Source organism: Monocercomonoides exilis (genome assembly GCF_001643675.1).
Source record: "Monocercomonoides exilis strain PA203 chromosome Unknown scaffold12-1864167, whole genome shotgun sequence".
Taxonomy (NCBI): domain Eukaryota; phylum Preaxostyla; order Oxymonadida; family Polymastigidae; genus Monocercomonoides; species Monocercomonoides exilis.
Genome location: NW_027150557.1, coordinates 1,146,212 through 1,173,297, shown reverse-complemented (window position 1 = coordinate 1,173,297; position 27,086 = coordinate 1,146,212). Strand labels below are relative to the sequence as shown.

The 27,086-nt window shown below is 35.6% G+C and overlaps 5 protein-coding genes across 5 annotated transcripts; 1 reads left to right on the top strand and 4 right to left on the bottom strand.

Moving 5' to 3' along the window:
- The first annotated feature begins 8 nt into the window (after nt 1-8).
- On the top strand, nt 9-3,084 carry MONOS_6523 (Autophagy-related protein 5D (Atg5D)). Its single transcript, XM_067876763.1, has 5 exons — nt 9-141; nt 222-349; nt 400-586; nt 645-1,374; nt 1,588-3,084. Exons 1-5 carry the CDS (start codon nt 40-42, stop codon nt 2,604-2,606), a joined length of 2,166 nt encoding a protein of 721 aa, XP_067731268.1. The 5' UTR covers nt 9-39; the 3' UTR covers nt 2,607-3,084.
- On the bottom strand, nt 2,708-4,569 carry MONOS_6524 (uncharacterized protein). The gene is made up of 3 exons (XM_067876764.1): nt 4,440-4,569; nt 4,178-4,368; nt 2,708-4,109 (listed from the first exon to the last, which is right to left on the bottom strand). The coding sequence occupies exons 1-3, from the start codon at nt 4,547-4,549 to the stop codon at nt 3,355-3,357; spliced, it is 1,056 nt and encodes a 351-aa protein (XP_067731267.1). The 5' UTR covers nt 4,550-4,569; the 3' UTR covers nt 2,708-3,354.
- Nucleotides 4,570-7,069: 2,500 nt separating this feature from the next.
- MONOS_6525 (uncharacterized protein) lies at nt 7,070-8,825 on the bottom strand (the record flags this gene model as incomplete). The annotated part of the gene is made up of 4 exons (XM_067876765.1): nt 7,070-7,478; nt 7,563-7,996; nt 8,156-8,481; nt 8,633-8,825. 4 exons carry the CDS (start codon nt 8,823-8,825, stop codon nt 7,070-7,072), a joined length of 1,362 nt encoding a protein of 453 aa, XP_067731266.1.
- Nucleotides 8,826-16,979: 8,154 nt separating this feature from the next.
- Nucleotides 16,980-21,518, bottom strand: MONOS_10120 (uncharacterized protein; the record flags this gene model as incomplete). Its single annotated transcript, XM_067862536.1, has 3 exons — nt 16,980-17,254; nt 17,294-21,270; nt 21,448-21,518. The coding sequence occupies 3 exons, from the start codon at nt 21,516-21,518 to the stop codon at nt 16,980-16,982; spliced, it is 4,323 nt and encodes a 1,440-aa protein (XP_067731265.1).
- Nucleotides 21,519-21,554: 36 nt separating this feature from the next.
- MONOS_10119 (uncharacterized protein) lies at nt 21,555-23,807 on the bottom strand (the record flags this gene model as incomplete). The annotated part of the gene is made up of 1 exon (XM_067862534.1): nt 21,555-23,807. The coding sequence occupies one exon, from the start codon at nt 23,805-23,807 to the stop codon at nt 21,555-21,557; it is 2,253 nt and encodes a 750-aa protein (XP_067731264.1).
- Nucleotides 23,808-27,086: the final 3,279 nt, after the last annotated feature.

Below are 27,086 nucleotides of genomic sequence, written 5' to 3'. Positions count from 1 at the left end.
TAGTTACTTTACGAAAAAGAATTATCTTCCTTTTATTTGATGTCCCTAATACAGAGTGAATTGTGGAAAAGTGGTATTCTTTTGCACATACAATGCGATCCAACTGTTGAAATTCAAGATTTGAAACTTCCAATTTATCAAGTGTGTTAGCAATTGTTATCGACATGATTTTCTGTATTTTTGAGAATGTTACGTACACTTTTATCATTTATAAATGTTAGATATACGCACCATTTTCTTCATATCTCACGTATTATAGAGCATCTGTTTATGACAATTTTAAAAATATTATTCCAAATCTCAAGAAAAATAACATATATTTTACTTTCAACGGTGAGCCTTTGGAATGGTTTGATAAATATTTCATAAAAAAATGTAAGTTGAACTTTCTTGTACCAGGCAATATCCTATTGGACTGTTATTTGATATTCATGTTGTTTCTGCACAGAAATCTGTTGAAACAATCACCGAAGATCTTCTTCCATGGGAAATAACTTTCTGCTTCGAAAATTTTCCAAAAGAAAAAATACTTTCAGTCGCGGATGAAGATGTAAATAAGTCACTTTTTCTCCCAATGTGCAAAGAAGTTTGCTTTTATAATTCTTCGATGTTTATGGAGATGTAACTTCATATTTTTTTGCAAGGCGCTAATGCTTCGTTATAATGAATCTCAAGATATTGTAGCTATAGGAGAAGATAAACTGAGGACAATGGTTAAATCAATTGCTGAAGGAAGCCTCAAAGATTACAGCTATTTTACAAATGAAAAATTTTTGCGAAATGAAGTTGACAATAACAACTTTCCTATACGAATATTTTTCAGTAAAAATGAGCGTCCTTACGTACAAAAGATTGTGCCAATGCATGTTATTGAAAAGATGAAAACTGAAAGGATAGAGAAAAAAGAGGAAAGACGAAGACAAAGGGAAGCAGAAAGAGAGAGAAGAAAGGCAGAAAAGAGAATGCTCAAAAAGGAGAGCGAACACGGGAATAAAGAGCAGGCTGGAGTCCAATCGGTTGAGTCTGCTAAAGATAAAGATGATGAGAATGCTAATCAGAATTCTGAAAGTGTGAAAGATGAGTCTGCCGGAATTTCATCGGCTGATGTTTCAACAGCATCGTCCTCAGAAGCCAAAGAAGAGGGACAGTCTGTCAGCTCTGCATCAGCTTCAGCTTCTGCTTCTGCTTCTGCTTCTGCATCTTCTTCTTCCGTGAGTGAAGATTCAGAGAAACAGAAACAAGAAAATGAGCGAAATGAAGAAAGCAGCAAAGAAGGTAAAGCAAAAGGCAGAAAGAAAGTGTCAAAAGGGAGACGTCCAAAAGACCCTGATGAAAAAAAGATTTATCAAAAGGAATACGACTATCTTCAGAAATGTATGAACTGCTTTGTTTACATTGAAGATAATTCAATTTTCTATTAATTTATAAATGTATTTGAATTTGTATTTATATATTGTGTTATCTTCTTTTGTATATTCTTTAAATTATTTGAACTATTCTGCTTGAAAATATGTGTCCATATGAATTGATCCATTCCATTCATCCGTGTCGCCTTGCCTTTTTTTATGTTTTTGTTGAAACACACAGACAGTCCATTCTACACGCTCTATCACTATTTGCACACAGTGCTTCCTGAATTGTACAATAGAGAGCCTGAAGAAGTGTTTCCTGAGCTGAATGAAGAGAGCGACAGTGAGTATTTGAGTGATGAAGAAGACGACGACGAAGAAGACGAAGAAGGGGATGTCGAAGAAGACGTTGAAGAAGACGAAGGAAAAGGTGAAAAAAAGAGTGAAGACGATAAGAATACGAAGAAGGAATCCGAAAGCTCACAAACACAAAGTGAATCCAATGCATCTGAATCAGCAACCCCAGCCAATTCTGCTTCTTCCAGCTCAACAGATCTCCCATCGCCTCAGAACCCATCTTTGCAGTTGCCATCTGACTCATCAGCTCTGCCAGCAGCAAACAGCTCATCCTCAGAAAACGAAGTTATTCGTCCTGATGCTCAAAAGACTGCTTTGTCTCCTTCTTCTTCTCCATCTGACTCATCTCCTATTGAAAGCTCAGCCAGTCCAGCAGGTTCGACAGATCCTGCCTCATCTTCACAATCATTGTCTGCCTCTTCCTCTTCTTCGAGTGCTCATCTGTCAGCCAGCGATGCAAGTGACATTGCGTCTTCTTCTTCCACTCCATCAGCTGCCCTTACGTCTTCTCTCTCTTCTGCCTCACCATCGTCTGATGCTTCACCTGATGCTTCGCCTGATGCTGATCCCGAAAAGGATGAGATTTCATACCCAGAAGCACTTATGACGCCTCCTCTCTTGTCGTCCCGCGATCTCCAGCCGCAGCGTCCTTGTTCTCCTTCTCTGCAGTTTCCTCCTGTCTACTGCCACTCGGTGCGTGTGCCGCTGGACACGCCGCTGATGTTCCTGCTGGATCACTTCTCATATCCAGACTACTTCCTCTACTTTGTCATAGGCTTGGATCGCTCGGGGGAGAAGGAGAATGAGAGGGAGAATGAAAAGGAAAAGGATAATGAAAAGGAGAAGGAGAAGGAGAAGGAGAAGGGAAAGGAAAAAGAAAAAGAAAATGCAAATAATTAAACAAGGCAATGAATGTTCAAATTGAAGCAGAGTAAATATAATTGCAAACTTCTTTCCTTTTTTTAATGAAAATATTTTTGGGGTTGATTTCTCTATCTCTCTTTCTTCTTCTTTTATTTTTGTTATATGCTTCTTTTTAAAATGAAATTAAAATATTTGAATGACTTGTAATTTTCCATTCGAAAGAAAAGGTTTTGTTTTGTTGCGTGCGTCTTGTTATTTTCTGGAGATTGCTGTCCTGTAATCTTTGCAAACGTTTTCTTTTCCTATTTTTATTTGTACTTATTTTTCAATTTTTTTTTTTGAACTTCTCTTCATACAATTCAGTTCTATCTCTTTTGAGAATTTTTGCATTATTCATCGGCTTAACTTCCTTTTTCTGCAAAGCTCGACAATTTTGATCTTCACTTTCATTTTCATTACCTCTGCTCGGGTTATTTCTCGATCTTGAGCGGTTGTAACAGGGGCGATAACGTTATATGTATGTTTTTGTCACATGAAGCATTTGATGGCATCATGTATTCAATTTATAGTTGATGCGAGTGAAGGGGTTATTGCAGAAGCAAACAAACATAACTAAAAATTGGTTAATTCTTTCAAATTGAAAACAAAAAACTTGTAAAAAAAATGCAGAAAATAATTCTGCAATTTTCTTTCTAAAAAAATATTACAAACTGAAAAAGAAACATTAAAATTTTTTGTAAATAAACATGAAAACAAGATATAATCACAATATTAATTATTAAGTTCAAGCCTCTCCTTTCCCGTAAACACGGAGGAGAAGGAACAGCTTTTGCACTGTCAAAGGATATCCGTCGCATCCGAGAAGAACAAGACGCAATCTCTTTGTCGAAGCATTTGTGGGTGGAGACATTGTTCCTGATGAGGCGCTCGACCCAGACGACAGCGCAGACAACGAGGATGATGATTGATTTGATGATGCAGCTGATGAAGACGGCATAAAGGATGTGGAATAAGAAGTAGAAGAAGCCAACGGTGAAGTGGATTGAAATGCGGCAAGCTGCGCAAAGTCTGGATGAAGGACACGTTCAGGAAAGTATTCGCACTGCGTTGAGACGCCTGTGAGCGGAAGGTTGATGCACAAATCAGTAATTTTCTTTGGCGCGAGTGGAGGAGATGAGTGCGGGGTTGGACTGCTCTCACCACTTCCTCCAGAAGTTGGTGACGAATCATTGCGACGTGTTGTTCGTGGAGATAACGTAGAAATTGGGGTTAATGTACCGTCTTTCCCTGCAGATGAAGAGCTTAAAGCTGCTGGCGTACGAGGTGAACCAATCAAAAGGACAGAAGTTGTATGCAAATCTGGAAAGCATACATTAAGTGAAGTAGATACTGGGCGGCCAGCACTATCAAGAGGAACGCCAAGAATTGTATATGACACTATAGATACGTGTGTGATTGTTGGGAAAAGTGTTGGAACATCAACCTCAAATTTATGAGCCGGATTATCGGTTGGGACTTCAATCGGGAAATTAATTGGTGCTTTACGGAAAAACAAAATTGTTATTAAAAATAATTTTTTAAAATAATAAGATAAAAAATAATCAAACGAATTCTTCCCTCTGGAAGAGGGAAAAAAGATCCTATATTTTCTGGTTTAAAATCTGGAACAATTTTTTTGAAAATATCTGGCTGTAACTGAGAATGTGATGATGGCTTTGAATTTTGTCCGATTCGCGATGTTGAATATGGAGCCTTTGCTCGAGTCAGTTGCTTTGATCCTGCTCCAGAGGTAGATTGCCTGTAAATTTGAAATGAAATTACACCAATAATTAATCGTTCTACTTTTTTATATCTGAAATTTTTGCATACGTTTGCTCTGGTCTCGAGGCAGTTTTTGTAATTTGATTTACACTTTTTCCAATAGGTTGCCTCGTTGGATTTACTGAGGTGTTCTTTCCTTTGGATTGAGAAAAAGACATGAATAAATTAATTAATTATGAATTATACGTTCATGCAAAAAAAACTGCGTTATTCGAAATAGAAATTTTATCAAAAAAACATATTAAATACTATATGGCTGATTATTTTATAAATCATACCTTTCGTTTGAGGTTTGATCAAATTTTTTATCTCAATGGGATTTTTTTGAAATTATTTGTTTTGACAATAGCAATATCATTAACTAAACCTGAGTGACGTGAAGAAGATTTTCCCTTCACGTCCGTCACTGGAGTTTTTTCACGTCAGTATTTTAAAATTTCAAATTCGTTTGTTATTTGGTGTCCAATGCAAAAAATTTCTAAAAAAACATTCATTCAAAAATATTATTAATCATATTTTAATGCATTTTCAAATTTTTAAATTTATTTGTTCCATAATTATTTTTGCAAAATTTTCAAAAATCAAAGATCAGTGATTGGACATTACAATTGTTTGGAAAATTTATGATTTGTTTGTTATTTTTTGATAAATTGCTTGACCCATATATTCTGAATATATTGAACTTCAATATGAAAAAGAAATGGATATTGACATGTTTGCTTAAATTTTTATTTTTGTTGTTTACGAAAAAGAAATAATACCATTTTCAATAGTCATGAAATGCAATTTTTCTATTTAAGTTTGAGATAGAAACTTTAAGATTTGAAATGATTTCTATTTCTCTTTTTGTTCTAATTTTTTATCTATTGAAGAAATAGAGCTACGCATTTCAAACAAGCAGTATTCCTTTGGATAAACAAAAAATTTGTGGACTCATAAGGCGCTGAAGAAGGATTTTTCGTTTTAAATAGAGAAGAAGGTTTGTTATTTATTTGTTTTCAAAATATGAGTGTTTATTTATTGACAGCTTTTGCACTGATTTCAGAGCAGCAGATAGAAATGATCGAAAATGAATAAAAGCACTATTTCTTGTTATTCAGTCTGACTATCAAGATCGGACAGCGAATTCATAAGGAAAGTGTTCAGGATGAAGGGACTTGGAAGGGAATTGGAGATGAAATTTTCTGACGAAAAACAATCTTTTTTTCACTAAGAAAGATGGAATTTGAGCTGAATGCAAGTTTTTCACATTTTTCAGAAGAGCAAGAAATCGATTCACTTGATGGAGAAACAACTGATGGAAAGGATGATTGGAGAATCAGATGATGAAACACTTGAAAACAGAAGGAATTATGAATTTTTATTGGAGGGAAACAGTTGCCAATAGGATAACATAGAGTTATTGACTTTAAAATATGTTTAGAAGGTTTGCTGTCGTTATATATTTAAAGTAATTATTATTATTTTTTTTAAAGAATGCTGAAAGAGCGAAGGAATGGATGGCTTTGAAGAAGAAGAAGAAAAGCAAGGAAGAAAAATGAAATGAAGATTGATGAAATTAAAGATAAATCGAAGATGCCTGGCATTAACCTTTGGCGAAGAATTTTTTTTGAGGAAAGAAGATATTTTGTGAATGGGGGCAAGTTAAAGAAGAAGAGATGGAATGAAAAAGGGATCGCTCAATTTTTCATTTTTTTTTGTTGGAAAGAGAGAAAAAGATTGAGCTGAAAGTGAAAGGATTCAAATGTTTCTCCTCTGCAGAAGAAGACAAAATCCTGAAGAAGAAAATTCGATTGAATTTCGCTGTTGATATTTATTGACATTCATCTTCTCAATTTTCAACAATTAATCATTTCATGTCATTCATTCATTATCATCATCATCTTCTTCTTCTTCTTCAAATACATCAACAACATTTCACACAACTTCTTCTTCATTATCCTCACACATCATCTGATTGGATTTCTTCACATTCTGAGTTGAAATCAGAGATCATGAATGAAATGAAAAGGAAACAAGGAAATATGTTGATAAAGGAAAACATAACAAATCAAAATGAGAAAAAGATGAATAGAAAATGAAAAATAAGAAAGATTGTTGAATAAAGTGAAAGAAAACAAAGTTCTTGATCTAGTAAAATATTTTGAAAGGAAATGTGGTCAAAAGAATTGAAGAAATTTTTGTGATGATAAATATTTAGTGAAAAAGGAGAAAAGAAGGACGAGAAGAAAATAACGAACCAGAAATGCATGCAACAGCGGAGCAAGATGAGGATAAAGAAGTGATAACTGAAGATGACAATGAAGCAGAAACAGAAGAAATAGCTCCATTACTGTTTGCACTGAGCGGTGGCTGAAACAGAAACACTTTTTAAAGAAGAGAAGCTTTATACAGCTCCGAAAATCGGATAGTCGAGCTATTTTTGAACAACATTCTCAAAAATATCTACTGATATGGCTCTCTGAAACCGTCGTTCCATTCACAATCTTCGTCTCCTTCTCCCAGCATTCCCCTCATCCCTCTGTCCAAATCGTTTCCATCCAAATTCTGCAGCCCATCCAACAGACAAAACTTCTCCTTCTTCGATGGCATCCGCCCTTCATGCACTCTTCCCCTTCATTTGACTCTTGCATCCCCAAAGGATGCAGACGAAATACGTAGTATTTCTTATTCATTTCTCAAGTTGAAATAAACCATTGAATTCCCTGAATCTCCTGTGATTGCATAAACCACTGTCGCACTATTCCCTGTTGAGAAGACAATGGAACTGAAACTGAACAAGAACCAGAAGAAGAGCCAGAAGACGGATTCAACAAGGGAGGAAGAGACACATTCACTCCGCTCACTTCTTCTGCAAAAGTCATTCTCCTTCCTCCAACACTGCTGCTTTGCGACTCTCTCAGCGGATCCAAGTTCCTTTTGTCCTCTCTTGGAGTTCCTTTCATGGCGGACGAAGTTGGAGTGAGGTTGTACATCCCAAACGCTTTTCTCTCCTTCTCCTTCTGAAAATTCCTGATTTTCTGTTCCTCTTTTGTCTGCGCTGCTATCTCCAGTGCCTGCTTCGTGGTTTCATTGAGTGGAATGCCACTGGCCAATGTTCGTGATTGCAGTGTTGACGCAGCAGCAGCCGAAAGTGGATCAACAGGCTGCCTCGCCAGCTCCAACAGAAACTAATTCTCTTCATTTCTCGCTTTTTCCAGGACAGGGCGGAACTGCTCAAGTCGTGTGGCTATTTGAATGCCCCTTGATTTCATCATGCGCTCAATGACACTCACTCTCGGTGGCTGCTTGCGGATGCTTGGTTGATGCGGGGCAATTTCCAGTGAGGAGGAAGATGAAGATTGAGAAGGCACAGGATAAGAAGAAGAAGGAAACCCTTTGATTTTTCCCAGTTGAGAGTGCTGCGTGGAGAGTGAGGCGATGACGGAGTGATCATAAGTTTTGCCTGAGTTTATGTTGGAAGCAACAACATTAGATAAAGAGGATGAAGAAGAAGCATTAATAAAAGAAGTTCGACATGTTGAAGGGAAACATTGATATAAAAAGATCTGAATAACTTTTGAACTTGCTTCTTCATTATTCACAGCAAATAAAGTTGAAGTGTTCTGATTTTCGATTGAGGAATTCCACTTCGAATTCATCGAAAGAGAAAGTTACAGAAGTGAATTCACCAAAATAACAGAATGCATCACATAAAGTTGTTCATCACACACACATTTCTATCCTTCTGCAATTTTTCCTTTGATCGGCAGAATCGTCAAAACCTGCAACTTGATCAGCGGATGGATCTCTTTCCAGTCATGCAGGATGTCTCTCTTCTTTCTTTTCTCGTACGCCCTCTTCTGCAGTGCACGGTGTCTCCTCACACGCGGACACACCAGACACACCAGCCTCCGCTCGATGCTCCCACCCGCCACACTCCCAAAGCCAATTCGCTCATGTGACAACAAGCGCAGCTTGCTAGGCAAAGGAGAAAGAGGAGCTGGAATTGTTGTCTTTTTCTCATCCACAAGTGGCTCTGCTCCTTCCTTCGCGATGAAACCGTCTCCTGCCAGCAGCGCTTGGAGCTCAGTTTTTGTGTGTGTGATGCCTTAAGTTCCATCACTTCCTCTCCCCTCTAATCCTCCTCCACATTCTCATTCATCTCACTCATTGCGCTGTATCTGATTTCCAACATGATCTGAATCCTCATTAAGTTGCTTCTTTGTATCAGTGGATGGAAGCACCAATATATTGCCTACTTTTCATAGCAGGTACAATCCCTCTCGTGATAGAACACTCAAACAGAGGGAAATAAGTTGCTGACGCATTCAGCCGCTTCACATCAGACAATTCCAGTCTGTTGTCAATGCTCGTCCCACCTTCGTGCCGCAGCACAATCGACTGCATCGGAGCATTCACCTCGCAGATTGGTATCTGCTCCAGAAAGTGCATCGCAGTTATCTCTGCGCCTCGCCCGATCTCAAACACAACATGCGTCAGTTGGAATCAGCGTCTGGCACACGATCTCCAAAATGTCTTGCTTCCCAGCGGAGCAGCATCCAAATAGAATGGCAGGTGCAGCAGATTCTGCAGCAAGCGCATATCAGCCTCTATGATAAGTTTTTCGTCGTGGAGGTTGAATATCCCCGCTGATAGTGTGAGCTCGTGGGCATAAATATGGTTTAGATAGTTAAATGACAGCTTTTCCTGCAGAATCGTCTTTTCAGTGATCCAGCTGTGTTATCCACACAGCTGTCGAGGGAAGGATTCTTGAGATTTCTCCAAAACATGAAACTGTAAGTGCATTTGGCTAGATTCAAAGGGCCAAAAAATGTTTTGATCGTGTGGAGCTCTCTTCACAAAATGGAATAGCTGTGTTGTTTTTTTGGATGGACCGGACAAAATTGCAAATGTAAAAATAGTTAAAGAAGGAATGATTAGTCAATCGAAAGGCTTTTGGAAGAGGAAGAGAAGAATAAAGGAATGAATCAGTCAATAAATAACTTCTTGAATGAAGGTTAGTGAAGAAATCTTCATTCCACAAGCTGTATCAATCGAATGAAATGATTAAATGCTAACACTCAAACAAATCAATATTCATTTAATAATAAAGGTTAGAATTGATGATGCTGAGAAAGTGCATCTATATTTTTTGTTTTGTTTTCATTTCGCATTGTTCATTTGAAACAATCTTTCATGAAATTTCATTTACAAAGTCCTTCATTACAGGAACATAAAACCACAAGTTTGCGATATTGGACAAAGTGAATGAACGTTTTATATTAAGATAAAAACATATGTCTGTATGATTTTCCATTTTTTTAAAAACATATAAAGAGAAATCATTCGCAACTTAAAGATCATTTTACCACGTTGAAAGCGTTGTATTTTTGAATATGATTTATATGCTTTGCTTGTTCAATAAGAATAACTTGAAAAATAGAATGAAATGAAATAAATTTTTAAAAGACAAATACAAAACAGTGATTAAAGTCAAATATGAAGTAATGCTTCCAAAGTTTGTAAGCTTATCGAGTTTCTTTTATCTCCAATTATGTTTTTGATTTTTGAAATAATTCTCTCGCAGCTAGCTTCGCTGCATGGAGATAGGATTAGTGACAAACATAAGCCTGAATACAACGATTGGAGATTACCAAACTCAGCAATTACATTGTAAAAGATTTCTGGATCTTTTTCGAGCATTTCTTCCGACTTCGATTTCATCTGATTTTCAAAGAACAACTTGCAAGCAGTTATAGAATTGTTTCCATAATCTTTAAGCACGCTCCGAGCATAATTCGTAAATGATCTGTCAAGTCGAGGAAACCAGTTTGTGTATAGCAAATTTTGGATTTCTTGTAATATAGTTTTTTCTTTCTCTTCGTTGAATTCTATACATAAATCTATTTTCTTTGTCGAAAATAATTCCTGTACTTCTTCTTCATCTTGAAACGTCTCTTCTCCAGCTGTGCTGCATGCACAATGAAAGGAGTCATTTCTCAATTCAGTATCGATATCTGAAAAATATTCTGAAGAAGAAGAAGAAGATCTCAAAGTCTGTGAGATGGAAGAAGAAGGAGATGTTGATGATGACGCAAAATCTTCCCGTATAAATGAAGAATCTTCTGTTTCCAATTCCTTACGAAATAAACAATCATATACATCATCAATCGCATCATTTTCTGCTTGTACAAGTCCATATTCGTCGCTTTCTTCGCTTTCACTGTCTTCCAAACCCTTCAATTCACCAATTTTCGTAAAAACATCTTTTTCTTTTTCTTCAATTTCTTTTATTAGTTTTTCGATCTCAATAAATTCCTCATTTTTATTTTCCGAACCAAAAAATCATTAAAAAATAAAAAAAAAAAAATTAAAAAAAAATGAAGAAATATTGATTGCAAACTATTGCTTTTAATTGATGAATTTTGTTTGTCGAAGCAAACTTGTTTTCTTTTTGGCATTGAAAGATCATAAATGTCATGAGTATCTTCATTCATGAAGGAAGTTGAAGAATCGAAAGAATTTAAACTTTTTGACACAAAATATGTTTTTTCCGAAATATCAAATGGAAAAGGCCAAGGATGAAAAATTGAAACAGGGAAAGATTGAGATTGATTAAACACAATTGTTTCATTTGAGTCGGATTGTTGAATCGTGCACTTCAATGAAAAAGATGAAGAAAGTTGAGCTTTCAGAAATGTCTGATTTCTTATCAATTGAATTCCTTCTGGTGTTAATGCATAAGAAAGTGAAACGTACTCCCCCCGAATTCCTGTTAAAAAATAATTATGTAACAAAATGATAACGTTTGTGATAGCGTTGCGCCATTTCGCATCTTGAAACAAATGATGCTTTGAAATATGAAATAGATAATCAAATGAATCGAGTAAATAAGGAAACACTTGACAAAGCTTTGTTCTGTCTTTTTCAAACATTAAATGAAGGTTCTGTAGAGGGAAAAGCAACAACTCAGTTTTGATAATATCTAACGCACATGAATAATCCAAAAATTTTTGATTAACAACAACATCGAATTTTTTCCTAATAAAAGAAGAAATATTGAACAGGCTCATCCATCTTGTTGTGACGAATGAAGGAATGCGCTTTTTCAAGAGTGTTCTTACAGATTTAGAATGGGATCCTTGTGAAAAATCTTGTAACATTTGTTTGATGGAAATTAAAAATGGTATTTTTGAAAAAGCATTAATGATGACTAAATTTGTTAGATGGTTGCAGCAATGAATATGAACTGGAAAAAATGAGTATCTGTTTCTTTCAGAACTTCCTGAGCCAGTTTCTTCGAATTCAGAGAATTGAGTTATTGCCTTTTTCTGTGAAGAAAAACCATCAGTGCAAAAACTTCTGATCACTGCATTGAATGATCGAAACTCTGAGATTAATTGTTGAATGAATAAAAAAAACTCCGACGTTGTTCCACACGATTCATAAAGACCCCAAAAAAATGGAGAAGAATTCAAAGACAAAATGGAAACATTCACCACCATGAATTTTTTATTTGCAGCAGTTGCTCCATCAAACATTACACTTATTCCCTTGTTTGAAACTTTTTGCTTTTTTTCCTTCTCTTTGTCAGTTTTTTCATTGATGATCAAATGAGAAATTTTCCTTCGTGTTAAGTATGGGAAAATTGACAAAGGTGAAATAGAATGATTAGCTTGACCGGCTCGAATTAAGGAGAATATGAATGTATTAACTTCCTTTGAGGATGAAGACAAAAAAGAAGCATTGGACCTTCCAACCATCGATATAAACTGCTTTTCTAATTCTTTGGGTGAACAATCTCGTTCAAATGATATAGAGTGCTCTTGAGAACTTTTGGTAATGGGTAAATCTGTCTGTTTTTTGAAATTCAAAAATTCTCGAATACTCAGTAAATCGCACTTGTGATGTTTAACAATGGAATAATTCTTCCTTCCTGATATGCCGCAAGCATATCCATCCTTGGATACAGGGCAAAGGAAATACTTGTGACAATCTTTCCCTGTATATCCATTTTCGTCCGTAATTACATAAGTAATCCATAAACTATCTTCCAACAGTTCAAATTTGAGCTTTGATATAAATTCATTTTTCTTTTTTGGATGAACGAAAACTTGGAAAAATTAACAAAAAATGAATCTTGAATATTATTTTCATATTTAACGTTTACCTGTTCCATATTTTGAGTTAATGCGTTTTTGCAGTTGAACAAATGAGCACTTCGCATTCTCCATTTTCTTTTTCATTTTTTCATAAGCTTCTTGCTGCAATGAATCAAATACAAAATAATATATTTAAACAAATGCATTTTTTAAAAAGCAAACAATTAGAGGGTTATTGAGGCTCGAAACCAACTCATCAGGCAATTCACTTTGAAAACCTTTCGACAGTATTTCCATTTGCGTAATGACTGAAGCTGACGTCAGTGACCGTCAATGACAATTAAAATTCCTCAAATGACTAATGCGTCAGTGAAATACAAGTTATTTGTGTGATCAAAAATTAAAACAAAATTCAAAGATACTATTTATTAATTTTTTGAAGGTTAGAATAAAAGAATAAAAATTATATTAACATTATCAAAAGACTGTGAAAGACTTAATGAAAATTTTTCAGTGACGTGATAAAATTTCCAAGTCCGTCAGAATTCGAAAATTTCACGTCAAAAGTCAGTACGTCACTCAGGTTTATCATTAACAATAAGTGTTCACTATTTCAACTTATATTTTTTCAAAATCCCATAGAAAACAAAATTCTATTTAAAACTCGAACAAAAGAATGATTTCAAAAAGTATCAGCCATATGTACAGATATTGCATAAAATACCGGACATCGCACAAAATACCGGACAAGATCGTTTTCTCAATAACCACTCAAAGAGAAAATCTGATAATATTCCTCCAAATATATCGAAACAAAGCTAACTCATTTGCCATACCGGGCATTCATTTCCGTGCAGACTGAATATTAAAAAAATAATTTTTAAAATCTCGGAGAAATATGATTTTGTGTTTCTCCGAGATTTTAAAAATTATTTTTTTAATATTCAGTCTGCACGGAAATGAATGCCCGGTATGGCAAATGAGTTAGCTTTGTTTCGATATATTTGGAGGAATATTATCAGATTTTCTCTTTGAGTGGTTATTGAGAAAACGATCTTGTCCGGTATTTTGTGCGATGTCCGGTATTTTATGCAATATCTGTAATAAAGTCTCTTTTGTTAAAAAAAAAATAGAAAAACGACAATAATGAAGTGAAAGATAAAGTTAAACACAAGTTTTGTCATTTTTTAAAAATGTGAAATTTTTAGAAAAAAATATAGACAAAACAAATCATTATTTGTCACATATATGAAAATGAATATTATTGTTGATTTTTCTGATTCATTTCTGGGTACATATTTCTCTTGTATTTTGCTTCTGTTCAATTCGTCATTATGCATTTCAAATTAATGTTTTTTCTTTTCTTTTCTTTTCTTTTTTTTTTTTTTAGATAATTTTTAAATTTTGAATTTTTTCTTTTCATTATAAATTTTTCATTTTGATTACGACAATTGCAATAAAATCCATGGAAATGTGGGATACAATTTCTTGCTTAATGAATTTTGTTCCACTCTATTTTATCGAATGTTTTTCTCAATATATTTTTTTATTTTCTTCATTATTATGCATGTTTTTGTTAGACTTATTTCAGTTCGTTGATAAATAAACTTGAAACAAATAGTTGAATTTTTCATAAATGTAGATTTTTTGCTCCATGTATTTTTATTTTAAATATGGAAAGTTTAAGTCCTTTTTATTATTCTACATTGAAAGGTTCAAATGACTTCGGTTGTGATCAGGATTTTTGGAAAAAAATGCATTTCTTATCGAAGATATATCGAAATAATGAAAAACGAATTTGATTTATCATCATCATGCAATTGAGAACAGATTGTGCAAAAAATGCCGGACAAGAACCATTTTTAAATAATCTCTGAAAAAGTGAATTCGATTATATTCCTCCAAAAATATTTTGTTGATAAAAATTCATTTGGCACATCAGACTTTCATTTTCACTTCAACCAAATAATATATATAATAATTGCTGAAATATCTTCGAAATATAACTTATTCAGTTTCTCCGAGATTTCAATAATTATTTTTTTTATAATCTTTTGTTAATAAGGGTGATTATTTTTGAAATCAAAACTTATTTTGGAGTATAAATTTTTCTAAAGCTAAATGTCATTGGAAAGAGATTTCTTATTGTAATAAAAAATTATCACAACTCCTAAAAATTTAAATGAAATTGTTCAAATAAAGATGAAGATATCTTTAACAATATCTAAAATTTTCAGTGATCTTTTTTTGATATTAATATGAAAACTTCGTACAGATATTTCAGAAAGAAAAAATATGACATCAAAAACAATTACCCACATGAAAATGAAAGTCTGGTTTGATAAAAGAGTTTGTGAAGATTAACATAAGACTTATTCTTTGAGCAGTTATTGAGATATGGATATTATATGGTATTTTTTGCGATATTCTGAATTTTTTGCACAATCTTGGCTCACAATCAGAATTTTATTATTAATAAGTTTTCGTCCTTCTTTTGTTTAAATGGGCAATTATTAATGAAATCTTTACGAATCTCTCTGTATGTGTTTATAAGAGGTTTTTGATATTGCAAAGAAAATAATCAAGAAATTTTCAAAAGTATCCCAATTATTCCAAAAGTCAATGTTAGAGAAGAATGCACAATGGAATAATTCGAGTATAATGCATAAACTTCCAAGCATATTTCATATTTTTTAAAAGAAAATTTTTTCTAAGAAAAATTTGATTGAACGTTTGTGAATTTTGAATATAAAAATAATAGCACATGTAAAATTTTCCAATCTTTTCTATTCCAATTTTGAACACTAATTATCTTTTCAAAATGGAACATTTCAACATTATCAACAACACTCATGAAAAAATTTTAAATGAACACATTTCCAACCATAAATACCATCTATGCGACTATTAATAAAATTATTGATTTTCCTGAATAAAATTTCACAAAAAATTTTTGTGAAGATTAAGTTTCAATGAACAATGATAAATGAAAAAGTCATATGTAAAAAACTCTGTCTTTCATTTCCAAAACATAGAATTTTGAATCAAATATAATGTATTCAACATATGGATGATAATTATTTGGCTAATGACGAAAAACATTTGGATTTTTAACACACCGACAAAAGTTATGATTTGTACAAATTTTTTAAAAAAAAATTCCTCTTGTTTAATTTACAAATAAAATTAAAATTTCAAATTTTGATCAAATTTCCGTTCCCACTCACCAAATATTGCTGGCATGAAAATAAAAACGTGACAGCGTAATTATTTCCTTTCAAGAAAAGTTTCGTGATTGGGAACAGAAATTTGATTGAAATATGAAATTTTAATTCTATTTGAAAAGTTAACAAAAGGAACTATTCAAAATAATTTAGACATTTGAATAATAATCACCCATATTTTTTCAAAAATTATCATATAAATTTTCTCTCAATTTTTAAGAGTTGAATGAAGAAATTTTCAAATTTTTGTGTAAACATTATTGTTTCTGCCATTCTATATTATTTATCGAACAAATGAATGAGATTGGAAAACACTCTTTTTCATATGACAGAAATTTAGAGATTGACATTAAGTGGAAAACAAGTATTTCTATCCTTCAAAAAAAAATATGTTTTTTTAATAATGACCTTGATTTTCCATTGATAATTCTTTGTTTTGTTTCATTTTATTCTGAAACAAAATGCACTTTAAAGGGACGAAATTTTTTGCTTTTTGAATTTTGTTCCATTCAACTCAAACAAATTTTTTTACTCAATTTTAGAATTTTTCTGTATTTTTTTGTCATGGAAATGAAAGACTAATAATGATAAGGTTGGAGAAAAAGTTTGGAACAAATCTTTGTTTTTTTCATAAATGAAAGAATTTTGCACCAAATAACTAAAAATTTCCATTCTTTTTTTTATAAAATGAAAATTTTAATTTTCTTTTCTGTTAAATAATTCGTCAGTAATATGAACGGACCATTGCATATACAAAAGCACAGACTGTATAAATCTGAGATGTTGCATCTTCTGTTGATTTTTAAGTTCCAATTCAGAAGTTTGTGCGAAAAAATGAAATTGATGAAGTGAAACGAGCAGAATTCACTCGTCATGAAACATATCTCTCAGATACTATTTTGCCCATTCATATATTCAGTATTCCTTGCACTCAAGTGTTGTTGCGCGGTGATAAACAACGTTGTAAAGAGAAAAAGAAAGAAGCTTTGCTGAAGTTCAGCAATATGTTTCTTTAATTGTTTGCACTGATCTGTTTGTTTGGAATCTCAAATACGATATATTAACTGGTTAAAACTCTCACATAAGCAATTCAACAATAGTATCAGTGATCAAATGAAATTGGATAAAAACCTCTGAACAGAGGCTTCACAGATAAAAATTGGTTGCGTCAAGATAAGGAGATGGAAGCAGTACATTCAAAAGATAAACAGTTACAAATTAATTCTCAGCTCATAAGTTCTTGAGGCAATTTTTCTATATGAAGATCATGCGATGCATATTCAAATTGTGTATGTAGATGGACTGTTACTATCAGCAATTCTATCTGAATATGCTCTATCCTCAGAGCACTGCCCCATATCAATCGCATCGGACATTGTGAGAACAGCAGCTCCAAGCGGAAAATGTTGGATAAGCACTCTTTTTATGGATGTGAGCGTTGGCCTTGCTTCAGGACGAACTGCTATGCATTCTTTTGAACATTCTTTCAGATTGCTGTCGCCAATCATTTCTTGATCTGGCCTCTCTCCATTCACAATCTTCTGCCCAGCAACCACTGCCTCATACTCGCCAAACGGAATTTATAGACTCAAACACTCCCACAACATCATCCCAATCGAGAATGAAACTGACCCTTTGGTTGCTCCCATCTTCTTGTTGATCAACAGCTCGGGTGCCTTCCACCTCAGACACTCTTTTTTGAAGTCATCCTCATCTTCAAACGCTGACGATGGCAGAGAATCACTTTCATCATCATCACTTGCAGATGTCACAACAGTCGATAAAGAGATGGATGATGAATCTGAACTATCATCGGACGAAAGCAAATCAGAGTGCATAACAATGCAGATCACCATGTGTTCTGAGAAGAGCACAATATGCGGACTCAAATTGGCAAGTGACTGAAGAGGAGCTTCCATTTCGTCAAATGAATGAAGTGCGAGATTAGCCACCCAGAACAGGATCTGAGCAGCTGTCACCTCCCTCTCTTGCAGAGTGCCAATCACCATCTCCTTCTTCTCGTTCCTTCCATGCAACAACATGAACAGCGAATCTCTCAAATCCACAATCAGTTTCTCATGTGGCGATGAACAGGCCATCGCATCAACCGGATTCGACATCGACGAGGTGGTTGGACACAGACTCTCCGATCGAACAAATGTTGAATCTGAATCAGTTGAGCAAGTTGAAGAAATTGATGAGACATAAGGTGAGGGTGCTCTCTTTCTTTTTTCCTCCTCTTCTTTTTCATCTTCTTCAACCTTCTCCAATGCCCAATCAGGAATCTTGTCTGAATCTCTTCCCAAAATGTATTCAGTTGATCCACATTCACTCAACAAATGCTCGGATGACTCTGAATGTTCCAGTGTCTTGTCATATACCCTTTTCTTCATCCTCTCTTCATTCTTCTTCTCTGCCTCTCTCTCTGCTCTCCTCCACTGCTCCTCAGGCGACATCTCCATCGTCACCATCTCAATCAGCTTCGGATCCTTCTTCACCGTGTCATTCACAATCTCTCTCAGATCTTCTGTTCTTCTCTTTTGCTTCCTCCATCGAAGTGTTGAAATTACTGCAACAATTAGAATAAACAAAAGAACAACAACAAGCACAACAACAATCAATAACCAATAAGATTTCCTTTCTTTCCCTCCCTCGACAATCCTTTCATCTCCATTAACCCTGGGCTCACTTCTGTTCTTAAGAATGAAAGAATCAGTTGATGATGGATTATTTCCATCCCCAAACAGAATGCACACACTCACCTCCACCCCTTCTCCTGCTTCCGTTATCATCTCTTTTGGCAGTCTCCCTTCAACTTCTGTCTCTGACACATATCCACTTTCATCAAACTCATATTTTTCAATAAGTTTTTCATCGCCCATCTGATTTACAACCATGAACGATAAGTTGCAAGGGAGCAGCAATTTCCCTTTAAACACAAGTCCCACTACTGTTCCCACTTCCTTTGTTTCAACACTCTCCAGAAGGGGAGTGAAGAATGCAGAAGCGATCTTTTTGATAAGTGTATCAAGTTCACATCCATTATTTAGGATCCAAAGTGATGTGTTTGACAATATACCATCTCCTCCCTTCAAGTTGGACACATCTAGTTTAGCTTTGTCGAAGCACAAAATATTTCTGCGAACTGAAGGATACAACTCAATCGCAGGATTATTGTTTACAAACTCACATTTCTCAATTCTCATTGTTCCCCCTCTTGCCGAAAGTCCACCATCAGGAGAATTTGTGAAAGTTGTGTCACCTATCAGTGATCTGCTTTGTACCACATCTGCAAGCGATCCATTCCACTCGCAAATGAGGGAATTGACATTGGCCATATGTGGCCCATCTATTTGGATTTGTTTTTCTCCATCAAACATGCATCCTTTTATCTCAAAATCTTTGCAAAATGACAGCGAGGCGATGCCTCCCATTGTTTTGTGTGCTTGGCATCTTGCAAAAGAGCAATTATACAATTTCGCAATGGAGACAAATCGTTCAATGTCAATTACACTTGCATCCTCTCCCGCACATGTGATATTCTCAATGAAAGAAAGTGAAAAAGAAAATAAAGCAGATGTCGTCTCTTCATTCGAAATCTTGCTCTCGCCTCCATTTACTGCTATAAAACATCCATCACGTAGTTCCACTTCAGTCACATCCAAATTCTCCATCTTCACTGCTGCCTTTCCGCTGATCTGCACAAAATCTTTTTCAGTATCAACATTTTTGACAACAAAATTGTTGACTTCAGTCGACTCCTTGATGCAGATTGCAGTGTCACATTCAAATGAAAGTGAAGAAATGTTCACCTTGTTCAGAAAACATTCACCTCCATCGATTAATAGCAGGCAAAATGGAAGAGATCTTTTTAAACCTCCAATCAAGCTTCCAGCCTCGAATGAACATGTATTAAGTGTTGCCTTCCCAGAATCCACTTTCAAGAAAGAAGTGCGTTCTGTTTGCAACACCATCTCGAATGCGAACAGAAGTGGTTGAAGCTGCACATTTCCACTTGTGCAAATCACGAAATCCTCAGATCCCTTTATTTCTCCTTTCACAGTCACAATGCTGCCATTCTCCTGCAATCCCCTAAACGTCAATGTCTCTAGCATAGTTTCTTCGTCCACAATTGACTCCTCATCGACAAATAGCTGACTGAAAAAATCATGAGTCAGATGATGCAGTCCAAAGCAGATTGTGGCACATGGCAACTTCGGCTTTCCACATTGCTGCTCATTGCTCCCTCCATTCCCTTCTTTGCTCGATACTGCAATCGTATCAGACTGATACTTCACAATTAGGCTCATCAAATCAAACGCCTTCTTATGATCAACCTCGTCCATCCCGAATATTGCGTTATATATGATATATTCTTCATCGCGGAAGTCAAGGTTGAACTGCGTTTCGTTGATCTGGCTTTCAATCCGATGGCACTCAATAAACACATCATTTCCGATTTTCGCTGTGTTTCTTCTGAAAGTCACATCATCAAACTCAAACTTCAGTTCTCCTTTCAGTCCGGTGGAAAGATACACTCCTCCTCCTTTCCCTTCGCTGGATGAGCATCCGCACTGCCTGGCACTTGCATTCTTCAACTTTAATGATCCTTCTTCATTCAGTGTGAATAGAATTGCTCCTCCCTTTGTGCTTCCACCTGCACAACACTCTTCCAGAGCAGATGATTCAATATCAACTTTAACTCCACAAGTGTATGCGCTACATATCAAACTTGCATCTGTGCCTTCCACATTCACTGAAGAGAAAGTGCAATTCTTTGCAACAACTTCGCCCACACCATTTCTTTCGTTGTTTTTGTGGTCTCTGCTTTCATCTTGCACCTTCACAAGACTTCCACATTCGGCTTTTGCTTGTGAAACACTGCATTCATCAAACAAGCTCTGGACTCCCGAAAGAATCACAAAAACACTTTGCTTCGCTTCAAACGATGTGATCATGCACTTCCATAAATGCAAAATTCCCTTTTTCACAAAGCATAGAGCAGCATTATCCAATTTATCTTCGAGTCCATTGGTTGACAGCGAACAATCGTCAAATTCAAGCATTTCACCATCACTTTCGAATATGCCTGTTTTTCCATTTGGCTGCAAGCGATTTGTGCAAATATCAAGTTCTCTCAGTGAAAGGGTTTTGCTGTTGCTTATCCACACAGACACTATTCTTTCTTCTTTGCTCCCAATTTCAAGAGCAGAACGCACCACTTCATCTCCTCCTGAACCTTGGGGCTCAACAACCAGCCCAGACAAATTGAATGACCCTTCAACGCTTATCTTTTCTTTGATTTCCACAACATTGAAGGTCGCATCTCTTTCAATATGTTTCAGCCCCATCCACATCGACTTGCAAGGATCTACATCACTCCCGCATCTCGCAACATCGTCTCCTCCTTCCCACATAACCACAACTGAATTTCTGTATTCAACCAGAAATCGGAGGAGATCTGTGTTGTTCCGCTTCTCATCAGTTCCCACAAACAAATTCGAGTTGTCGTTCAGCCCATCAACGCTGAATCCAAATGTCTGATTTGTCACTGATTCATTCAGATCGTTGCTGAGGATAAATATATTTTTTCCAAGAAACGCACCATTGTCTTCGAAATGAACATTTGCAAACACAAAAGAAATATCAGTAGCTGCCTGTTTGTTGTTCAAGAAGAGGCAACCTCCCTTGCCAGAACTGCTTGTTTCAGCAGCACATCATTTCATCTCACAACTACTCACTTCAAACAAGCAACTTCCAGATAAGTTAATGTTTATCGCTCCGCCTGAATTGCTTGCAATTGACTTCACATTTGTCATATTGCACTGTTCCATCTCAATTGCATTTTTCGCATCTTAGCTGAAAAGAACTGCGCAATCTGTATTTGCATTGGACAAATCTGCAAATGTGCAGTTTTTGATGTTAACAATTGGCTCGTCGGATGCCATATTTTCAGCTCCAAGAAGTGACAACTCCAATATAGGCCTTGCTGTTCTTATGTTGTGAATGGTTGTCCAATTCATAATCAGTATTGCTCCACTGCATCGCATTATGGAGTATTGAATCTCTTCACTCGACTCTTCCTGCATTTCAAAGATGCATTTCTGAACTTCCAATACTCCGTTTTGTGATGTTGAGCTGATCAAAGTGTGCTTTGTTTCATCAAAGCGTTTTGGCAACTGAAGAACTGTGTTCTTTATCAGAGTGCTTCCCTCAGAAATAATAACGCTGTCTGACTCTCCTCCAATTGTTGATTTTATTATCACAATGATTTGGCTGTTTGTTTTGGTTTCGATACTCACATCTGTCAGATCAGTTTCCTGCTCTATTGCTGAGCGCCCTGCAAGCGTTATTCGTTTCTCATCACCTGCAAGTCTGAGAACTCCGTAATCCACACTTGCACATGGGCACACTTCCATGCCACACCATATTCCATTATCTCCTGTCAGCCCATCAACTTCAATGAGCAACGAGCTGTAACCTTCGAGGAAGATGAGAAGATCAACATCATTTTCGAACTTTGATCTGTCTTTCCCCATCAGCGAGTTGTTCCTCTCAGTGATCTTTGCGCAAAATGAAAACGTTGATGCTGTCACAGTCTTTCTCAAGTCTTGGCAGACAAGATACACATCTCTCCCACATCTTGCTTCATTCTCTTCCACATTCATTCCGGCCAAATCAAATCTCGATGATTCACCCTCAAATCCCAGCCAGAGTCCTCCTCCACATCCACCTCCATTTATTTGCTCCGTTCTTCCAGCAATGCATCTCTTTATTGATGTGGCATCGCTTGTTGAACTGATTCTTAATTCTGCGCTGTCTCTCATATCCAGCTTCAATCCTCCTCCATTCCCACTTTCTGCAACACAGTCTTCAATGGTTGTGTTTTCAATAACAACAATTCCACCATCAGCAATCACCCCACCAATCAACCCTCCATCTCCTGTTGACAGCTTGATTCTTGTTCCATTACAATTAATCACATGAATTTCATTTGCCTTGCTTGCCTTTATCAGCCCAGAATCTGTGAACTGACATGAACTCCAATTACACATGCTCAATCTTACTACACATCTGGTTCCTGCATAAATCAAGCTGCATCCTTCCATATTGCATTCGCTGGCATTCATTTCATTTGCAGTGAATGATCCTCCATTGACAACCTCAACAAATCCATCTTCATGAGATAATGTGATATTTCTCAGATCGACATTTTCAATCACAAAATGAGAGGCGTCTCCGTTTGCAGAGAACCCAGATTTCATAAATTTCGTTGAGTCCAAAACCAGCGATAACACTTTCACTGTTCCTTTCTCCACGGCAAATAATGAGTATTGAATCATATTCACTCCAGTCGAAAATTGAAATCCACACTGATTGAATTCCAAAGACTCTTTTTTCAAATAAAACAGCATTTCATGATGCTGCAGAACTGAGGGCAAGTTCAACGCAAGATTTCTCATTGTTGTTTTGTTCAAAATATCAAACAATCCCTTGCAACTCTCTTCTGCACACGATGCTTCTTCGTGGATTATGAGCAACCCCCCATCTTCAGCTGCATCAACATCTGTCTGTGTTTTGGAAAAGACAACAGTTTCGCCAACATCCACTGTGCTCTTAACTATTATGCTTATCGGAGAGCCATTCACTCTATTCACCGGGAACCTCAGCGTTCTGCATTTGAAAAACGCAAAACCACAACGAGGATGATCATATCCAGAATCAGACACTTGAATCCCACTTTGGGGCACATCTTGAGTGTAGCAAAGAATGGGGACGATGAGTGAAGTGTTTCTGGCATCGCCCATCCCTTCTGCATCACTCGCATCTTCATTCATTTGCAAGACAAATGCGAACCTATCAACTGGGATCAAATCCAGATGGTTTGACGTGATAAACACGTTTCTTCCATGTTCTGCATGATTTCTGTTGAACATCACATTCACAATCTCAAACACATCACTTGATGAAGACAACACCAGAAATAATCCTCCTCCTCTTCCAGTGTCACTTACTCTGCTTGGATTCCCATTTCCGTTCTCAGACCCGCAATCTTGAATTTCTGTCACAATGCTGTTTTGCCCAATCTTGAAAGAACCCCCCTGCATAAAACTCCACTCGATGCATCCTCCGTTTCCTTCATTGCACCAGCAGTTTTTGAATGTTACATTTTATATCCAAAAGAAATCGCTTCTTCCACTTGAAGCGGAGAATATTCCACCATTTCCCTCTCCTTTTGAAATGTTGCTAAACGTCACATTCGTCAGTATGCTTTCTCCTGTTTCACTCTCAATATCTTCTTCGAAGATTGAGAAACTTGACAAGGCAAAGTGATTCACCAAGCAGTTGTCCATTTGCAACTTGGAAAATATTACGTGAAATAGAGGATTGCTCCAAATTCTTTGAGTTGTTTCGTCAAGTCCGGAAATGGTAACACTTTTCAATAAAAGCATGTCTGAAGTAGGACCCATCGCAAACAGTGAAGCAGTTGAGTCATCGGAGTTGTGTTGAATGGTAACAAGTGATATTTTCATTGATCCTGAAGTCAAAGTGAACAAGAATGATGAAGAATCCAGCGAGGATGTGTTTATGATGCAATTATCAGCACTTTCACCTTCAAATGACGCTTCTCCACCATCGATGATCATTGCCAATGGAGTAAATATTGATTGCATATTATTTATCGTATATTTTGGAAGGTTTTTTGAGAAAAGATGTGCAGTCTCAATTAACTTGCATGGATAATTTTTTCTATATCCGCAAATTTCATCAAATGTTCCATTTGAACTCACAAATCTTACACAAATATAGGGCAACCAATCGTTATATGCAATGTTACTATTATTGTAATGCACTCGATTTTCTTGTGTTGTGGAATATGATGATTCAAATGGATTGACATTGATTAATGAATTTGAGATTTTTATATCGTGTCCCTCGTTGCATCTGGCTTTGTTTTCAATGAAAAGACAAAAAGAGAATATGACAGGAGGAGGATCGTTATTCATCCATTCCATCGAACAAAGAAATAATCCTCCACCTCCACGGTCATTTGCTTCTACTGTTCCGTTCGCCAAATTTTCAGAGAACAAGCAATCAGATAATTCATATGAAAACGAATGGTGCTCACAAAAAATTCCTCCTCCAAAAGTTCCAGCTTCATTGTTTTTAAATTTGCATTCATTAATCACTCCTTTCTCAGTTCCATTATATTGTTGCAAGCGTAATCCTCCTCCATAATTTTGAGTTGCAACACATTTTCTGAATTCACATTTAGAAATATAATAATTCCCAAACAATTTATGTATTATCATTCCTCCTGTGTTATAAACTGAAAAGCAATTAGAAAAATTGCATTTTGTCATGTTTACACCACATGCTGATTGAACATTTACTGCCCCATCATTGATATGACTCAAATTGCAAAATTTGCATCTCGTACATTCAAGGGTTGAAGTGCAATTAATAAAAATAGCACTTCCAACTCCGCTAACGTTGATATCATGCCATTCGCAATCAATGAAAACATGTGCCTCATTAGTCTCAAGTCTCTGCTGCGTCGTATGTTTGTTATTTGATTCAGCCACATTTGTTTGGCGCACACAATTTTCGAGGGTGACGTTGAGTGATGCAAGTGAAGAAGAAGGGCTGTTCACTGATCTTGTAATACCCCCATCAATAACATCATTGACTCTATGAAAAATGCATCTATCAAGTGTTGTCATAGTTGCAACTGATATCGTTGGGGATGCAGACCGAACCTGAAATGTTGAAGTGATGTTGTGCATAAAAAGGCAGGTGGCAGAAACTGAACAACAAATGTCTGCTGCTAGGAGCGGAGTTTTTGACATCTCAAACGATGAAAACAACGAATTGGAAAGAGAAATAAATGCTTCTTTGTGAAATGACATTGCATTTGATGATGAGCAGAATAAGCCTGGAATTGGTGTGAACGAGCGAATTGTGGAAATTGAAAGATTTTTAACATCTGCCACTCCTCCATCAATCACAAAAAAACCATGTTCAGAAGAAGAAATTGAAAGGCAGCTTGTGAGGAAAAGGCTTGATTGCTCACTGATTTGAAAGAAAGATTGGCTATTTGATGTTTTGAGGATGACACATGAATATACAAGTGTTGTGTTTTGAACAGCAAAAAATCCAAGAATTGTCCCCCTTTCAGTTCTTTCTTGATCAAAATCCGAAAATTTTTGATTTCGCTTTCAATCAGTTCTTTCACAGTTTATTTTTTCTTTCTGTATGTTTGCCCTGGCATAAACTTGGATACATGCAAAAGCAACAGCAACAAACGTTTTCATAAATGCATTTTGAATCATCAAGATTTTTCAAACTTTTTAATTGTTGTCCAAGACATACACGTTAAATAAATGAATAAATAAATCATCAAAACCTTTCAAACTCACAAAATTTAACGATGCTGGTCAATCTGAAAATATTCAGTCAAATAATCAAGTTGATATTTAAAGTTATATTTTGACAGTTCAACAAAATGAAAATCAACAAAATTGAAATAATATACAAACTATCAACAATTTAATTCCAAATTTATTTAAAAATTTTTAAGAAGTTTGAACACTCTTCTATGATGCTAAAATTTCAGCAGTAAAAATTTTGTTGAATATCAAAAATGCAATTAGATCGAATACTTTTATCTGAACAATGAATTTTTGCATTAAAAGTGAATTGAGTTTTTTTAACTGTTGAATTATCCAAAGAATAAAAAAATAAAACTTCACATGGAAGAAAGAGTTGTGAAATAAACACAATGACTGTTAATATTAAATAACTCAAATTGTGAGACAAAGTTAATGAATTTTCTCTTGCTGATCTATTCAGACATTTTTAAATGATTTATGAATGTGATTCTCTTGAGGAATTGATTTTTATTGCATTTTGCCTTCTCAAAACTGTTTCATACCATGAAGAGATAAAACCCAAAAAAGATGTGCAGTTTGATTGCATTTCGAAGTTTTTTATTTTTTTTATTTTTTATTTTTATAATTTTATAATAATTGTTTTTTTGTTTATAGAGTGTCTGAATATCTCTTTAAAGAGCCAGAGCCTCACTAAGCCGTACAATTTAACCTTTTGTTTGTGGCAGGAAATATGATCATTGTTTTCATTTTGAATCCGAACGTCAGTTCACATTAGAATAGAATTATGCAGTTCAATTGAAGAATCAAAAGAACTGAAAAAACAAATTTGGATCACGACTTAAATAATTAAATATGAAAGGATTGCATCGAAATTTCAAAGAAGTTCGTTTGCATGAGATGACTAGAATTGTTTTTGTCATACATTGATAGGGTCAACTTTTTAATGGGACTTTTTCCTTAATTGGCACTTTTTTTGTTTTTGCTTGCAAAATG

Coding starts and splice junctions, on each gene's coding strand:
- MONOS_6524 (XM_067876764.1), bottom strand. CDS start 4,549: ATGTCTTTTTCTCAATCCAAAGGAAAGAACACCTCAGTAAATCCAACG. Junction 4,369..4,439: donor GCCTCGAGACCAGAGCAAAC/GTATGCAAAAAT, acceptor TCAAATTTACAG/GCAATCTACCTCTGGAGCAG. Junction 4,110..4,177: donor TCTTCCAGAGGGAAGAATTC/GTTTGATTATTT, acceptor TTTTCCGTAAAG/CACCAATTAATTTCCCGATT.
- MONOS_6523 (XM_067876763.1), top strand. CDS start 40: ATGTCCCTAATACAGAGTGAATTGTGGAAAAGTGGTATTCTTTTGCAC. Junction 142..221: donor TGAAACTTCCAATTTATCAA/GTGTGTTAGCAA, acceptor TATAAATGTTAG/ATATACGCACCATTTTCTTC. Junction 350..399: donor AACGGTGAGCCTTTGGAATG/GTTTGATAAATA, acceptor TTCTTGTACCAG/GCAATATCCTATTGGACTGT.